We start from the raw sequence: 18,727 nt of genomic DNA on the forward strand, positions 1-18,727 counted from the left end.
AGAATCGGAAATGCTTGAAAAAACATTTTCCACGTTTCACGCATCAAATATAACACTACAGCAACAATATAGAGTGCGTGGATTTGCGAGATATTCTGAACTCATCGCCTGTCTTCTTGTGGCGGAAAAGAACAACGAGCTATTAATGAGAAATCATCAGTCCCGACCCACTGGATCAACAGCATTTCCAGAAGTAAATGCTGTAAGTAAAAATGAATTTAAACCTGGAAACCAAAATCAAATTCAAAGACAAGGTTTTGGTCGAGGTCGAGGTCGAGGTCGAGGTCGTGGACGTGGACGTGGACGAGGAAGTGGTCGTGGTCGTGGACGCGGCCGTGGTTTTGAAAATAATCGAGATAGTTATTTCTATAACTCATCTCAAAATAACGTCCCAAACTATCCACAGAAAAGGCATCAAGAAAACATGAGTGTTAATGAAAATCACTCGAAAAGATTTGAAAGTTCTTGTTTCAGATGCGGTACTCCAGGACATTGGTCTCGTATTTGTCGAGCCCCTGAGCATCTTTGCAAACTTTATAAAGAATCGATAAAGGGGAAAGAAAAGGAGACCAACTTCACTGAGCGAAGTGACCGTTTGAGTGATTCAACTCATTTTGATGCTGCTGATTTTATGAATGATTTCTCTGGAAATGATCAATATGTTGGTGGGATAGAAATGAACAATATTGATGCTGCAGATTTTCTCAATGATTTCTCTGAAAATGAACAATATAGTGGTAGAATATAAATGTACAATAATTTATTTTTCATGTATTTATATGATAATGTTTTATTGTACAATTATGATATGTGTTATATTTAAATATGTATTGTCATTAATTTTTTTTCATTGCATATTTTTTGAAGTTCAAATATGGAAAATGCTATGAGCAAAGCTGAAGTTTGCATACCCGATAGTGGTACAACGCACACTATCCTCCGAGATAAAAGATATTTCTTGGAACTAAAACCAACAAAAACAACGGTGAATACAATATCAGGTCCTGTAGACTTGATTAAAGGATGTGGTAAAGCACAATTTTTGTTACCTAATGGTACAAAATTTTTGATCAATGATGCTTTATATTCACCACAATCGAAAAGAAATTTGTTGAGTTTTAATGATATATATTCCCATGGGTATGATACTCAAACAATGAATGAAGGGAATGAGAAATATATGTGTCTTACCACATATAAATCAGGAAAGAAATATGTGATTGAAAAACTACCAATGCTCCCTACTGGATTGCATTATACACATATACGTCCCATTGAATCAAACATGGTAATTGATAATTCTTCAATATTAACCAATTGGCATGATCGATTAGGACATCCTGGTTCAACAATGATGCGAAGAATTATAGAAAATACACATGGTCATCCATTGAAAGACCAGAAGATCTTTCAGAATAATAAGTTTCAATGTAAAGCATGTTCTCTTGGAAAACTTATTATAAGACCATCACCAGCCAAAATCCAAACTGAATCACCAATGTTTCTTGAACGTATTCAGGGTGATATTTGTGGACCAATCCATCCACCATGTGGACCATTCAGATACTTTATGGTATTGATTGATGCCTCCAGCAGATGGTCACATGTATGTTTATTGTCAACTCGAAATGTTGCATTTGCAAGATTACTTGCTCAAATAATAAAATTGAGGAATCAATTTCCCGATTATACAATCAAGAAAATTAGACTTGATAATGCTGGTGAATTTACTTCCCAGACTTTCAATGATTATTGTATGTCTATGGGAATCATTGTTGAGCATCCTGTTGCTCATGTACATACTCAAAATGGATTGGCTGAATCATTGATTAAACGTCTGCAAATGATTGCTAGACCAATGATTATGAAAACAAAGCTCCCTATTTCTATATGGGGACATGCAATTTTACATGCTGCTTCATTAATTCGCATCAGACCAAGTGCATATCATAAATACTCCCCATTGCAGCTTGCATTTGGTAAAGAACCAGACATTTCTCATCTGAGAATTTTTGGATGTATGGTGTATGTGCCTATTGCACCACCTCAACGAAAGAAAATGGGACCTCAAAGAAAGATTGGAATTTATATTGGTTATGATAGTCCATCGATCATTCGATATCTTGAACCACAGACAGGCGACGTGTTCACAGCACGTTTTGCTGATTGTCATTTTAATGAGGAAATCTTCCCAATGTTAGGGGGAGAACAGAAACATACCGAAAAAGAAATTACATGGTATGTATCATCATTGTTACATCTGGATCCAAGAACAAAACAATGTGAAAAAGATGTACAGCAAATTGTGCACTTGCAAAGAATAGCAAATCAAATACCAGATGCATTTGCAGACACAAAAGGGGTAACTAAATCATATATACATGCTGCAAATGCCCCTGCTCGAATTGAAATTCCGAAGAAACAAATTGAAGATAGTCATGATGTCATTAAACGCCTGAAGCGTGGAAGGCCAGTTGGTTCCAAGGATAAAAATCCTCGAAAAAGAAAATTCATAGAGAAACACAATGATCACAAAATAGAGAATGATGTTCCTGAAGAAACACATAATGATCACAAAATAGAGAATGATGTTCCTGAAGAAACACATGATGATGAAAATGTTTTGTCAGAACCACAAACTGACGAGAATCATGAAATCTCTATCAATTATATTAATACTGGAAAAATATGGAACCGAAAAGATATAGAAGAAATTGATGATATATTTTCTTATAATGTGGCAATCGACATCATAAATGATAATGAAGATCATGAACCAAAATCTTTTGGTGAATGTAAAAATCGGCAGGATTGGATAAAATGGAAAGATGCCATCCAGGTTGAATTGGATTCGCTAAATAAACGTAATGTTTTTGGACCTATAGTCCTTACACCTGAAGGTGTAAAACCTGTTGGATACAAATGGGTTTTTATTCGAAAGCGAAATGAGAAAAATGAAATAGTAAGATATAAAGCTCGACTTGTTGCACAAGGTTTTTCTCAAAGGCCTGGAATTGATTATGAAGAAACGTATTCTCCTGTGATGGATGCAATTACGTTTCGGTATTTGATTAGCTTGGCAGTATCTGAAAATTTAGAAATGCGTCTTATGGATGTTGTTACAGCCTACTTATATGGATCACTTGATAGTAATATATATATGAAAATCCCTGAAGGATTTAAGATGCCTGAAGCACAAAGTTCAAAACCCAGAGAATGTTATTCTGTGAAATTACTAAGATCATTATATGGGTTGAAGCAATCCGGCAGAATGTGGTATAATAGGCTAAGTGATCACTTGATGAAAAAGGGATATGTAAATAATTCAATATGCCCTTGTGTTTTCATTAAGAAAACAACATCCGGATGCGTAATTATTGCTGTATATGTTGATGATTTAAACATCATTGGAACAAATAAGGAAATTCAAGAAGTTGTGTCATACTTGAAAGAAGAATTTGAAATGAAGGATCTTGGAAAAACCAAGTATTGTCTGGGTTTACAAATTGAACAAAAAGAATGTGGAATATTTGTTCACCAGACAAATTATACAGAAAAGATCCTTAAACGTTTTAATATGGACAAATCAAATCCTTTAAGTACTCCAATGGTTGTTAGATCATTAAACATAGAAAAGGATCCATTCCGTCCATGTGAAGATGATGAAGATATTCTTGGTCCAGAAGTACCATATCTAAGTGCTATCGGTGCCCTTATGTATCTTACAAATTGTACAAGGCCTGATATATCTTTTGCCGTAAATTTATTGGCAAGATTTAGCACATATCCAACAAAGAGACATTGGAACGGAATTAAACATATATTCCGTTATCTACGAGGAACGACAGACTTGGGACTTTTGTATTCAAAAGATGCTAATCCAAGTATAATTGGTTATGCCGATGCTGGATACTTATCTGATCCACACAAAGCACGTTCTCAAACTGGATATGTATTTACTCGTGGAGGCACTGCAATTTCTTGGCGTTCACAGAAACAAACACTTGTAACAACTTCATCAAATCATGCCGAGATTATTGCACTACATGAAGCAAGCCGTGAATGTGTGTGGTTAAAATCAATGACTCAACATATCCAAATCTCATGCGGATTATCATTCGACGAGAAGCCTGTGATACTATATGAAGATAATGCTGCATGTGTTGCTCAAATGAAAGAAGGATACATAAAAAGCGACAGAACTAAACATATTCCTCCTAAGTTCTTCGCATTCACCAAGGAGCTTGAGAAGAATAAATGTATTGATGTTCGTCACATTCAATCAAGTGAAAACTCATCAGATCTCTTCACAAAGGCACTTCCTACGACAATATTCAGAAAGCACATATATAATATTGGGATGCGCAATCTACGAAATTTGTGAAGAATTGTTCGTGTCAACATGAGGGGGAGTTTACGTGACTGCACTCTTTTTCCCTTACTATGGTTTTTATCCCAATGGGTTTTTCCTAGTAAGGTTTTTAACGAGGCAGTATAAAAACACGTAATGTATACAATCATTATGATCATCATCACAAGGGGGAGTGTTGAAAAATTATTTAAAAATGTGTTAAATATTTGTGTTGAAAATGTGAATGTTGAATGTTGAAAATTAGGTAAAATTAGGTGTTGAATATTGAAAATTAGTGTGTGATGATGTAGGTAATGATGTATTTTATTTTTGGATTATTTGTAAAAATTTTCTATAAATAGATCTCTCATTTGTGAAGAAAATCACAATTGAGTTGAGAGAAAAATATTATAAAGTGTGTAGTGTGATAATTTTGAGAGTTTGAGATTTTTACTTTTTTACCGTAAATTTTTACTTTTTCACAACATAGACATATATGTATATGCGTGTGTGTATATTTAGCTGATATATAATAGGGATTTAAAATGGTTGCAATACTGACTGGCAAAGAAAGCTAAGTATTGCAGATAAACCCTCCCTCAGCTTCAGCATGCCAGTCAATTTATACAATTATTAATTAAAGTCATTCTCTCATTTTAATTAATTAAAGTCATTCTCTCATTCTAAAAAGATCAAAATGCCCAAAATGATTAATAAATGTCTTATAGTGTTTAAAATACTAATTAACTATGTATTATCATGTTGTTCAGTAATTTCTTTCTCAATTGATATTTGATAACATAGCAAATGCATCACGTCTTTCTTGATTTGGTTGATTGGAGAAATTTTTTGATAAGTTTTAACTTTGATAAACTTTTTTATGTACTTGCTAACGTGATCGGGATAGTCAACAAGATTTTGTAAACAAATTGAGCATAATATCAACCTCGACCAACTACAACGACAGACAAGAAAAGGGCCAAAATTCCCCGATTATACTGGTCAAATAAATTTTCCTTGTGGGTCATCTTCAGACCTAGAATCAATTGAACATAAAAGTAACCAACTCAAACCAACACCAATCAAAGATTTTAAACTCATTGTTCAGAAATCAGCAAATTCTTCAATGACCACAAACAGTTCCCATAAGATCTAAACTATTTTGTAATGAATTGAGCCTTTTCGTCGAACATATTGTAAGCAACATATGCATTTGTCAAATACTATAAAAAAAAAAAAAAAAAAAAAACTACTATTACGAGCCTATGATACAAAGTTTCAAAGCTCAATGAAGCAAAAATGCAAAACGATGATGTATATGAGCAAAGTAAAAAAGAATTAAAATCACTGCCAAATCTATTTTTTTATATAAAAATTAAAGAACAAAAGATTCATTACCTAGAAAAATTAGGTAACTTCTCGACTTAGGTTTGCTATGACCTTCCCTATTAATCGAACCGCTTGCTCTTTTCTCAGCTACTTTCTAACGTGTGGAATAAAATATGAATAAGACTATGACTTTGTTTTGGGCTATGTAGGGAAAAAAAATTCCAAAATAATTTATTTGTGTTGGCTCAAATTATATTATTATATATAATTAAAAAAAATTGGGCCTCAAAAAACAAGGGTTATGCACACTTAATCTCCTTTTGTAGATGTCGATAAAGCACAGAGGAAACCTTTACGAAGCGTACAGAAATACAAATGGTCCCTTTGATTAAATTAAATTTATATCTGTATAACTTCCCTAGGCAATAGATATGGGAAGAACACTTTTTCCATTAATTAAACACACTTAGATTACATCGACAAGAGTTGAACCAAAGATTAACGACTTAATTAAACGCCATGCTAATAGATAATTTCTTTTTGTAAGAATAAATTTTATATGTATTTTGAAAATATATAATATAATATCTTCATGCAAAGAGTACGCGTACGTGGCTGCCTCTGCACCATACTTTTATTCTTTTGCATTGGAGAATGGTCGGCTCAGGCGGAGCATCTTCTTTGCTCCAAGCACAGAGTTTGATTAATATATATAAATAAATATGTACATAGTTGCAAATATATATGCTTAGCACAAAAATTTAAATATCCTCTTTGATGCTAGCTTCCTGTTGCAAGTACAAGTTTCCAAGCAGATTTCTTAATCAAGAAATTGTTTACTGATCAATTAAGAGCTCCATAATTCCATTTTTTCCTATGTAAGCACTAAATTTCACATCGTTTCCAGTTCAACATCTGTTATGTATATATAGATTTCAAGGAAAAAGATATTTATTTACTGATCAATATGCATGACAGATAGTTTTGGAGCTGGATTTGGGAAGTTTTCTGCAGGATAAGAGGAGGGTTTTTCAAGATTTCTTCAGGCTTATCGATTTAATTAGTAAGCACATATATTTCCTCTATGAGTTTATAATAAGTTATCAGATGGAAGACGTAATGGAGGAAAAAGAAGATTTTAACAGAATTCATCAAGAGATCAGGCGCAGCGCAAGTACTACTACTTCTGTGGCCTCATTGAATTCGACGTCATCGACATCATGTTCTAGGTTTATGGATCCCCGGATCGTGCGGGTTTCTCGAGCTTTCGGAGGCAAAGATAGACACAGCAAAGTCTGTACTGTGAGAGGCTTGCGCGACAGGCGAGTGCGGTTGTCGGTTCCGACTGCGATACAATTGTATGATCTTCAGGACAGGTTAGGGCTAAACCAACCAAGCAAGGCGGTGGACTGGTTGCTTAATGTTGCAAAACATGAGATTGATGAATTGCCACCTCTCCGTTTCCCAGATGGAAGATTTGGCCAAAATCTTCATCACAACCCAGCTTTTCTTGAATTTGGGGGCTCTCAATCTAATAAAGAAGGCTTAAAGTTCAGTGGCAGCACCCCAAATTCTAAATCAGATGTTTTCTGGGGAAAATATAAGGATGCAACAGGTGGGAAAAGTGATCATAGAGATGGGTATTGGCCAAGAAATCAAGAGGAAAGGCAATTCAACTTCGAAAACCAGGGTTCACTCGTTGTTTCTGCTACAAACAACCTTCTTTCTAGGCCAAATCCCTCTTCATTACCAATTTTTCTTGATAATAATACATATAATAATCAAGTTTTCAGATGGGATCCTTCCAGCTTAACTCTATCCCAACCGTCGGATCAAGCAACGGAAGATTTGCACGATATTAGCCTGATGCCAACGGCAGGTTCTCATCAAATTCTGGTGTATCAACCTGGAACAAGTACACATGAATCTCATTTCTCTTCTTCAAATTCAGAATTCGACCCGAAACAAGTGAATTTTCAGGCTTCGCAGTTATCTGTTTCTCCGATCACTTCAACTGTCGATGACTCCCATACTGCTCAACCGGTAAGGCCATCCCATCTCAGCGTAACCGCAAATCTTCTCCCTTCACGAAACAACCGATAGTTCTCTACTGGTGAAACCTTTCCTTGATAAAAGATTCGTTTCGAATCCATCCTTCTGCGATAGGTACGTCGAACCACTCAATGCATCTACACTTCTTTCATACTTGATGAATATATAAAGCTTGTCAGCTGCTGAAAATATAATTATAATGAGTTACACTGATCTTCACATTTAGAATTACATGGTCGACAAATTATCATGTTGCGATTATATTTTCTAAAGCAATTGAATTTAAAGCCTGTAATTCTTTTTACTGGCTCCTGCAGTATATTGTTGAATACTTGACTTATGGCATGATACAGTATTTCAAACTTAACACCATAAGTCTCCAACATTTTCTCATTCCATGCGGATTCGAAACAAAAAGTCCTAATATATTTCATTTTCTTGATCATATATTTGCAACATGAGGAGTAAAAGAAGAAAATGGGAAAGGGTTTTTGTTTCTTCGGAGAATAATTTAGGCATCGAATTGTCAATTTTTACGCAAGATCCAAGGAAATAAATAACACGCAGAAAAAATAAGCGTAATCTTGAAGGACCCGTGGCATGAAAGAAAACTGGAAAAGATAGCGTGTGGTCCATATTAAGAAAAAGGTGACAAAGATTGGTGAAGGTACAAAGTTAATTAGGGTTTGGTTTATTCATTTGATGTGTGTGTAAAGGTGTATACATACCCATGCATGGGACCACATGCAAAAGTCTCGTCGAGGGTCCCATGCTGCTACCGTTGGGTCTTGGGATGTCTCTGTCTGCTATATTCAGTCGGCCAAATAATTAAGCCAATTTACTTTAGGGTTGAGTGAGTTTCGTGCATTGTTTTTCCATCCTATTGTTTGAAATTTCTACAAGAATATATACTTTCCACAAAGAACTTTAGAATAACAACTTACACGCATATTCTTTTAGACATACAATGATTTTGAACTTCAAACTATGTATACTAAATAGCCATCTTCAAAGATTAGGAAAAATTACAAATTTGGCATTGGATGTTTTTTCGATTTCAGTTATCTATATCAACAAATTATCTTCAATATTTTGCAATTTTAATCATTTTTGCAGAGTAATGTGAAATTGCGCATGTCAGCATCACACTTACATCATGTGGAAAATGATGAAAATTGTGAAAAAAAATCAAAGATAATAGATTAAAAGTGAAATTCGATAATATAGCCCATTAGATCAATTATAATTATAAAGAAGCAAATATATGTGACCGAATATATTCTCAGACATGATTTTTCGGGATAGTTTCTTATATTCGGCTTTGAATTTCCTTCTAATCAATAATTTAGAAGCATGTATATGATCGATATATGGTAAGTGTATACTGTATACTATATCTATATTATTTGACTCGAGTTTAATAAATATTATAGATATAGTATCGATGTATTACAGTAAAATTTGAATATGATTGTAATTTATGATTCCTTTCGGAATTCTTAATCTTTTATCTCTTGCTTTCTCTTGAAATTAAATTTCCATTTGTAAAGTATTAAACCAGCGCCACGAATTGACTTATAAAAAGTTATTTACGAATTGCTAATTGATGTAATGGTTACATACTTAGATTTAATAATAATTAATACATTTAATGTGAATATTAAATTTCTTAAGCTAATCACAGATTCTAATAAGAATAATGCTAAAAGTACAACCAAAATATCGTACAGCGATATTTACAACAATTAAATCGTGAGATTTTGTTATTATATCGTGAGATTTTGCATTGAATTTATCATGAGATGTTGATAAATGTAATTTTTGTATTGAATTTTGTGTGTTGTAAAAATTGTTGTACAAATTTGATGGTAGATAGCATTACTCATCTAATAAATGTGACTTCAACAATATTCTATTTTCCACGAGTTGGACATTTGATTTTTCAATCGCATATTGGTACATATTTTCGTGCCCACAATAATTGACCATGTGGGAAGAAAGTGAAGACAAATAATATAACTTATATTAATTTCGAGACTCGGTCGTGGTTTTTTTAAAAAAAAACTTTTTATAGGAAATTAGTTGGAAAAATTGGTTAAATAACTTCGATCAACTCTGTTTTTAAGAAAATACTTCGAAATTAGCCCGCTTACCACAGAACTTGACCATGGTTCAATTACCGTGCAAAAGAATTGAGATAATTCGCAGGATTTTCGAGATGGCTTTAAAAAAAAAAATTGATGCATAATCAAAATTATCGAATCCTAGCGAGTTGAATATGTTTGAATTTTTTTAAAGACAAATTCGAGACCAAATTGTTTTGTTTGGTAGTTCGTGAGATGCTTGTAAGCTTTAATATTTTATTAACATTATATTATATTATATTATAATTATATATATATATATTCGAATAACTCACAAACATATTTGAATATTTTGACTTGACCTCGTATTCGAACTGCAGTCAAAACAATGTTATAAAAGACTTACGTGGTGGGTTGTCGCTCATCACGCCCACCACCCCGATTTTTATAAAGATTACGCCTATGGACGTTGCTACATAAATCGGCCTCCTAGGTGTCTCGAAATCCACCTAGGTGGATTAAAATATTTTTTAAAAAAAATTTTTTTTAAAAAAAAAAATTATTTGTTTTTTTTAAAAAAAATTAAAAGCTCATAATCTCGAATCTAATTTATATTATTATAATATTTCAAATACATTAGTTTCATACTAACATGTTTGTCAATAACTTTTTTAAAAAAAGACGTACTATAATTTGTACTTCAAACTAATATCATAGATTTTTAGTTCGAATCGTATACAGATGAAATGTTAGAAAATATAGAGATGAAGTAGAAAAAAAATTAATCGAACTCACGAATTCGATCCATACACATTTGCTTATTGTTTTCTCTTCTCTTCAAATTCTAAACAAACATTAGACATCCTTACATGTTTTAAAACTAAAGTTCACGGTTTATCCCCAAAATTTCAGATTTCAAATGATATTACAATTAGGAAAGCTTATCGAACAAGACCAACTTGGAACTGGTTTGAATCGGGTTTGATTTAATCTGATTCAATCCATAACCAATTTAATCGGTTTCAGATTGAATTGAATCAAGCATCACATATTGAATCGGATTGAGTTGCTCGAAAATAGATCCGGAACCATTTGATGATAATATATTTAATTTTTTTTATCATTTTACTTTCAAAAAAAGTACGTAGTGGTTGGAAAATGATAAAATAGTGAATCAAATTATGTTTTAATTCCGATCCAATTCGGTTTTGATTGGGTTATACTTGGAATCAGGTAAATCAAATATGACCCAATCCAACAACATATCCGCAGTCTGGCCCAGTCCGGTAACATTCAGAATCACAATTTCATATTTATTAAATACATTAAATTTAACAAAATAATGGAAGATATAGGAGGTGATAGCAGCTCCCGGCGAGGATCGAACTCGCGACCTTTCGCTTACGAAGCGAACGCACTACCACTATGCTACGGAAGCCATTTTTTTTCATTTAATATATTTTTAAATATTTTAAAACAAGATTTTGGCGATGCAATGGAACGGGCTTATAAGAGGATAAATAAATTTATAGTCAATATGCATTAATCTATAAAATAAAATTATATTCTTCTAATTAAATACTGATTTGTGATTGGTCAAAGACAGCAAAAATTGTAGAATTTTTAATTACTTTTTCCAATAATTCATTAGTAACAGTATATTTTGCCTATTTATAATTTTTAAACTAGTTTTTTTAAAAAAAAGGTACTTACATTAATCGTTAATAATAAATCAAAAGAGCCGGCCGGCCGGGGGGGTTAGGGGTTTAAAATAAATAAATAAATAAAATGAGGAAGCGAAACATTGAAAATAAGTGGACATGCTTTATTATTACTTTTGAGGAGTGAACTCGGTCTTCAAAATTTCATTCCAAGATTATTCTTTCATTCTGAATTATCGATTGAAAATGGATAATCACTTTTTCCCTGTAGTTTCTTCAATCTCCTTCACGCTCCGATGACGTTTCGATTACTTGCACACAATGGCCATTTGCTTCCTCGGTACAAATCAAGGGAAAGTCGTCCATCTCACGTGTAGCACGGGACTCCGTCTCTGCTGATCCAATCCCACACAAAGCTGCTAGATAGAATATCTCGTTTCTTAGATGCATCAAATGCACCCTGAGTAAACGTGATGTCCAACCAACTATGCATCGTGTGATTAAGCTCCTGGAAGGAGAACAATCCGTGGACTTGAGAGAGGTGGGATTCGCTTCTGCAACAAGAAAAAGATCGAGCAAGCACTAGTCATGAGGAGCTGCGAGACGTGATGGATGGGACCCTGGCGCTTTTTCATTGCTGATTTTTTTAGAAATCCACTAAAGAATTGTTAAGACATACTAAAGCAGGGAGAAAGATGCTAGCAAGCAATGAAAAAATAGGGAGAAAGGTTTGCTTTTGTTTTTTTTAAGAAGAAAAGCAATGAAATGAGTTGAATTTCATTTACTTCTTTTGTAAGTTTGAAATTTCATTTTTTGGATAACTGAATTAATGTTATCCTATTTGATATAAAATTCACAATATTGACTCAAGCTGCTTTAACTTAGGGTCGAGTGTTTCCGGCGCCAAATATTCTTCTGGAATGAAATATGCATCCGCCATAGCCTTTGCTTTGTCCAGCACTTCCGACGGCACAAACTTGAGAAGGCTGTCACCAGAGAAAAATTCCAAAAAACCTTGTTAAAAACTTTGATGCGTGAACTATTTGCTGTTACGAAATTATCTGATTACCTATCCATTGCATCAAGAGCAGCAACAATTTTCAATTTCATTGATTCAATTGGAGCCTTGGATTGACTTCTTGATGCTTGCAAAAGCAGAGAGTCGAGTTCTTCCAAGGCTCTACAACATGGAATTTTCACAAATGAAAAGGATAAACCAATAGCGTTATATACAAAGCAAAGAAAAGCATGCATCCCCGCCCGTATACCATTCTTTCCCTCTGTCTTGTCATTTCAGTTTTGATATGTAATAATTCCCGGATCCGGGAGCGCACAGTCTAACAATCTGGTTAACGTAAGTACAAGGATTTGTGTTACTTTGCAGCACAGCAGAACTACCATGACTAGGTAGCAAAAATAATACCTTAAACACTGATCAACTGCACTGAAAGCAGGTTTGCCATTGCCAGCATCGGAAGCATATTGTGCTACCTGAAAAATGGTAATCAATTACAACTATTACTCCCCGATGTGGAATCTATCTTGAAAAATCATATTAAATTACTTCCAAGGTAATGCTGGATTCTACTGCTCAAAAAACATTTTCTCGTACTACCTGAGCGCTGCAACACTTAGTTTTGCATATTTTATTGGTAGTCTTCGATCATTTAACCTTTATTAGGGAACCGAAAACATTGCATTGAGACATTGTGCACGATTTTTACTATCTGTCCTCTCAATATCACCTTCATTTATAAGCTACAAAGAGGCAAACACTAGATGTTTCAAAGTAGGCTATAAAGTAGCTAAAATTGGGTTCAATTGTTGCTGAGTTAGCTACTGGCAGCTTATATCAAGTAAGGCGATATCCGAGTGGGTGAAGTAGGTGAGCGCTTGACCAATGGTCACAGTTTCGATTCCCCAAATCAACACTTTCTCGGGCAAGCTTGTGGTTCACTTGATTAGCGTGGTTTGTAAGTCACTGCGTTAACCCGAAGGTTTATCTAGTGAGCACCAAATGATAGCGGCTGTGTGATCCCATGTCATCAAAAAAATGGTAGCCATTAGTGCCTTCACAAATTTGATGATTCTATCTATTTTGAATTTGGAGCTGGCACCAATAACAAGGGATAAATTTGAATCCAGATTTTTCCATCTTAGTAGTGTCACTCTGTTAAGACTAGCTGGTATATGATCAGCAAACGTGGAAGTAAATTTTGGATGGAACTTAGTATTTACAATAATATTTTACCAAGTCCTTCCTTTGGATCTTCACTAAATTATAAAAAAGACATTCCACATAAGGCGAAATAAAATAAACCGAGAAGCCCATAATAATATATGTGTCTCATTGTATAAAGATAAACTGAATAAAGGCTAACACAAAAACCTTGACTTACAGCTCGAATGTTAACACGGAAAGATGAAGCAGGACCAGATCGTAAGAGATTCCGGCAATCGGCAAATTTAGGTTGATCAACTTCCAATGAATGCTCTACAATGGAATCATTATTTTATAAATACATCACTTTGAGATTTTGTTAATTTCCAATAAATCAATGGACACAGAATCGTTTAACTTAGTTTCCGAGTATCACAAAAAAATCCATGATCTAAATAACCACAGTCTGATATGATATAGTCTGGACATTAAGTAACAAGTCAGGAATCAGCAGATGAACATATAAATCCACTGATGAATGTTGTCCTGATTTATTATGGATTCTAGTTTATAAAATAATTGCATTCTTGAGAGAAGCATAGATAGCTTGGGCATTTGAACATACATGTTTTGGGGGTTAAAGAACCCCAACAAAAGTGAACTGACGAGTAATCTCCAAGTGGAAGCACGTCATATAGAAAAGCTGGAATCAGGTAGCTCATGGTGCAGGTCGAAGCACTGTTTCATAATTCAGGGTATCACAAACAGGGATGGACCCCAAAACATTAATGAGAGAAATGACATATCCAATAAGGTAAATTATCATGTTACATTGTTAAGCACTGAAAAATCAAGAAACCATGGAGGGTGAGACTGTCTCAATATATCATACAATTTTAAAAATATATCTGTAAGGAATCTCCCTGCCGACCTCGCTTATTAATCTGCAAATTCCGCAATGACCTTAAGAAAACGTAGTTAACAATGGCCTTCAACAAAAAAATTATCACAGGTTGTTACGTTCATTACTAAAGTCTAAACACATGTATCGGCAAGGTGCAGATTCTTTTAATCACCTTCTATGAAGCAACTTCCATATAAATTGATGAATGAAGGTCTTCCCTTATATGTAAGCAGACAACAACTAACGGTGCTGATTATCTACCACAAAACATTCTCTTGGTAAGCCAATAAAAGAAACAAATTCCATGCGATGTGTAGATTATGATATTTAGTATGTAGATTGGTATCGAACAGTTGATAGGATAAAAAAATTTGGTAGGACAATATTCTCCATCCCTTGATTGTTGAATCGTGATATACCCTTTGTAAATATAAAAGATGTACAGATTCATTAAGCAATATACACAAATTATTTATCTCTCATATTTCTACAGTAGTAATAAGGGACTGACAGAAAATAAAATAAATGCAGCAGTAGAACAAGCAACAGGATAATAAAAAACTGAAAATCCTAAATATTAAACTCAACTCCGGTGTTTACAGTTGACCAATCACCATACTTCAGAATTATTCAGAAAGGCCAAGAAAATGGTAGTGAGAAATATTTGTTACACATTGTTAAGATTGGAAGTTGGACCTAACTCAACTCCAAAAGCTAGCTCAAGGGAGGAGGATTGTCTAAGTCCATATATGCATGATATCATGTTAAGATTGGAACTTGGTCCTCACTCAACTCCAAAAGCTAGCTCAAGTGAAGATTATCTAAGTCCATATATGCAACTCCCAGGTATTTTATCCAACCGATGTGAAATAACTAACACACATTATTAATTTACGTCCCATTTTTAACTTACCAAGTATGTGCTACCTAGACAAATCAGCAATTATTGCATAAAAAAGGGGAAAATTGTTGGGTCAAGTATGTTTGGTTATTTGCAATTTTGGTCTTTTATGTTATCAGATTTCCAATCAGACCAGTCTTAGTCATGTATCTTCACATTTGTTGAAATCTTAATCATTTCCATAAGGATTGCTGATATGTCACTATACACGTCAGAGTCACATTAGCACTGGATTGGTGCCACATCAGCGCCATATCGGAAAAAAGACTGAAGTTGCCAGAAAAAATAAAGATACCGCATTAATATTTAAATTTGACAAGACAAATGACCAAAATCACAAAAGAGAAATTATACAAAACTAAAAATGCAATTTTCCCCATAAAGAAGTGAAGAACCATCACCTAATTCCTTCATCTGTAACCCAGTTAATAAAACAGCTGGTATGTAAGTCTCTAGCGGATCAAGATTTTTCCTGGATAAAAGTTGGACAAAACAGAGATATTATACACATTAACAAAACAATATATCAAGTAGCGGCCAACACCGAAATAGAACTTCAGCTAAACCATGACTTGCCAAGAATTATGCAACCTTTTGAAAGAAATTCAAATAGCAATTTATTTACACTAGGAAAATATATGTGCGCTGCACGTGGGTGACTATGATTGAAAAAATAATCACGAAATTTAAATAATGCTTAAAGACATTTGAATAACATCATGTTTATGACTATTTATCAATCTAAAAAGATCAAAACACAAGAGATGAAAGCATCGTGACCATAAGTCAGATACGTTCACTTATACATATGACAAATTTCGATCTGCTTCCTGCATGATTTTGATATAATGACAGCTCAGTCGAATCGGAAAAGATATTTTCTCATCCAAATACCAATTACAAGGGAAAAACAATAAAAACAAATTAACATGACAGTGATTTTACTAAGACCAAAACCAAAATGTACTTAAATGGACCACACATGATAACAAAAGATTATCAACTAAAACTCTCTTAATTAACAAAAATTATCATACTAATGTTAAAATAAAACCACTAAAATTGTTATTAAATTCAATATTTAATTATGCTTTTGCTAAATTTTTAATCTCTCATGGATTTTGTTTACATTTCACTGTTTGTTTTTCAAAATTACATATTGTGGATGGTTAATTTTATACCGGAGTGAATCTTTTTAAAATTAATGTTGATGAATATTACTTTCACGAGAAATAAAATTTTAAAATAATATGAATCAAATAAATATGTGTAATAAAACATATATTTAAATAAGATAATACCCTAAATAATAAGATAAAAATATCATATATAAAAGCTTTAATGTCTAGCAAAAGTAGAAAGTAGTTTTTATTCTTTTTAATTTTCTCACTAATTTATAATTCTATGTATAAAACTGAAATGCATATGAAAAAAAAAACAATTAGGAACATAATTAAGTGCATGAATTAATTGTTCATGAGAAAGAGTGTGTGCCTGAATTTTGAAGCATAAATTAATGGAAGACACTAGAAAAATGTAGTGATTAAAATATTTTGATATACGGAATAATTTCAAATTTATTGATATAATTACTTGATATAAAAATTAGGGCAAAAACTTGTGTGAGACGGTCTCACGGGTCGTATTTTGTGATACAGATCTCTTATTTTGGTCATTCATGAAAAAATAGTACTTTTTATGCTAAGAGTATTACTTTTTATTGTGAATATCGGTAGAATTGACCCTCTTACATATAAAGATTCGTGAGACCGTCTCACAAGAAACCTACTCAAAAATTAGACGAATATACATGACAATTGAAGAGTAGTTAATAGATTAAAAGAAAACTCTTCCAGTAAGGGATGGAGCTAGACATTTTTATGAGGGGAGAGAAAAAAATATTCAGAATAATTCGTCATTGGAAAAGTTCCAAAAAATAACTATAATTTCTTCCCTTTCAAAAAAATTACAGTGACAACTCATAATCATACGACGCATGTATTCATATTTCAAATACAGCATCAGGAATTCCATTATGTTGACAAGTTTTTAGGTGCCATTTACCATAATCAGTTAAAACAACTAAAAGACAAGTAGATTACTTTTTTAAAAAAAAAAAGAAAAGAAAAGAAGAAGCATACTTTTTGACGTATTTGTCCAAAATGCTGACCCCCATAGCATCTGCAAAACGAAACAATAAATGGAAGTAATTTCATTTCACCACAATCCACAACAAAACAAAGAAACAATGAATGGATCGAAGTTATTTCCCGAGAATTCAGAAAACGCACATACCATTGGATAGAGAGAAGAAATTGTTAAGGAAAAGAATTGACAAGGAGACAGATCGTCTGCTGGGCGTGAATGGTTTTTGGTTGAAGGTGAAGCTGGAGAGCAGCTGTGAATGTGAAGAAGGGATAACTGAAGCGAAAGTCCCTTCTGGAACCTCCACCGGAGAAACAGACTCTGGAGCAGCATCTCCAGTGGAATTTCTCAGTAAACGTAGCCTGATCGTGAAAGAAGATGCAGAAACTGGAAATGAAAGGTACTGATTCTGGGTGGAGGTTAAATTAATCAGCCCACCGGTGACCCGGGCAGACATGATGCTCTCAGCTGACTGTTCTTCTTCTTCAGGATAGTGTAGAGAGAGACCTTTCAAAGCCAAACAAATGTTATCCGACTGATCGCTTCGTCTTTTAAATTTTTTTAACTTAAGATATCATTTGCATTGCTTTTTACTGGCATAACCAACATTTTTTAATAGTTTAAATTTATAAATTATTTGAATAAAATATGATTGTGATATGTATTTTTTTAAGTTTTAAATTTTTTTAAGTTTTAAATTTATAAATTATTTGAATATAAATATATAACAATAGATAAATTCTGTACTCAAATATAAATATATTAAAAATATTTAAAAATATAAAATAATAAAAAATATAATTTTCTCACTCTATATTATATTTATGTATTAATAAAATTATGTTTCAATAAATAAATCAAGTATACAAAAAAAAAAAAATTTATTTTAATATATTAATAAAAATATTTAAAAAATAGAATATAAACCTAAATTTATTAATAATTCTTTCGCGACTCACGAGAGCCACTGTGACTCAATTATTGAATGTCAAAGGCATAAAATGGCCTCCCATTTTTTACTTAATTTGTATCTTCCTCTTCAACCCACCGACGAAATCCAGCAGAACCATTCAACGTCGAAAATGAAGAAAATCACGGCCAAACAGCTGAAATCTCTTCGCTCGGTCTCCGTATTAGCG

At 33.2% G+C, this 18,727-nt stretch overlaps 2 protein-coding genes and 1 non-coding gene across 4 annotated transcripts; 1 reads left to right on the forward strand and 2 right to left on the reverse strand.

Moving 5' to 3' along the window:
• Nucleotides 1–6,293: 6,293 nt before the first annotated feature.
• On the forward strand, nucleotides 6,294–8,013 carry LOC140969104 (uncharacterized). Of its 2 annotated transcripts, none has more exons than XM_073430323.1 (2): nucleotides 6,294–6,558; nucleotides 6,659–8,013. In XM_073430323.1, the coding sequence occupies exon 2, from the start codon at nucleotides 6,788–6,790 to the stop codon at nucleotides 7,781–7,783; it is 996 nt and encodes a 331-aa protein (XP_073286424.1). In that variant the 5' UTR covers nucleotides 6,294–6,558; nucleotides 6,659–6,787; the 3' UTR covers nucleotides 7,784–8,013. The 2 variants fall into 2 exon arrangements, with proteins under 2 accessions (XP_073286424.1, XP_073286425.1); XM_073430324.1 differs by having other exon boundaries at nucleotides 6,663–8,013.
• Nucleotides 8,014–11,182: 3,169 nt separating this feature from the next.
• On the reverse strand, nucleotides 11,183–11,254 carry TRNAT-CGU (transfer RNA threonine (anticodon CGU)). The gene has a single exon. It is a non-coding gene; the product is annotated as a tRNA-Thr (tRNA).
• Nucleotides 11,255–12,234: 980 nt separating this feature from the next.
• On the reverse strand, nucleotides 12,235–18,129 carry LOC140969131 (uncharacterized). The gene is made up of 7 exons (XM_073430386.1): nucleotides 17,739–18,129; nucleotides 17,585–17,624; nucleotides 15,845–15,915; nucleotides 13,877–13,971; nucleotides 12,901–12,968; nucleotides 12,547–12,657; nucleotides 12,235–12,463 (listed from the first exon to the last, which is right to left on the reverse strand). The coding sequence occupies exons 1-7, from the start codon at nucleotides 18,043–18,045 to the stop codon at nucleotides 12,331–12,333; spliced, it is 825 nt and encodes a 274-aa protein (XP_073286487.1). The 5' UTR covers nucleotides 18,046–18,129; the 3' UTR covers nucleotides 12,235–12,330.
• Nucleotides 18,130–18,727: the final 598 nt, after the last annotated feature.

The sequence above is a fragment of the Primulina huaijiensis genome, unplaced genomic scaffold (assembly GCF_012295235.1).
Source record: "Primulina huaijiensis isolate GDHJ02 unplaced genomic scaffold, ASM1229523v2 scaffold40239, whole genome shotgun sequence".
Lineage (NCBI taxonomy): Eukaryota > Viridiplantae > Streptophyta > Magnoliopsida > Lamiales > Gesneriaceae > Primulina > Primulina huaijiensis.

Excerpts from the sequence above, each read along its gene's own strand:
- LOC140969104 (XM_073430323.1), top strand. The coding sequence starts at position 6,788 with ATGGAAGACGTAATGGAGGAAAAAGAAGATTTTAACAGAATTCATCAA.
- LOC140969131 (XM_073430386.1), bottom strand. The coding sequence starts at position 18,045 with ATGTCTGCCCGGGTCACCGGTGGGCTGATTAATTTAACCTCCACCCAG. Across the intron at positions 12,658-12,900 it reads GCAGTTGATCAGTGTTTAAG|AGCCTTGGAAGAACTCGACT; the intron begins GTATTATTTTTG and ends TCCATGTTGTAG. Across the intron at positions 12,464-12,546 it reads GCTCTTGATGCAATGGATAG|CCTTCTCAAGTTTGTGCCGT; the intron begins GTAATCAGATAA and ends CTCTGGTGACAG.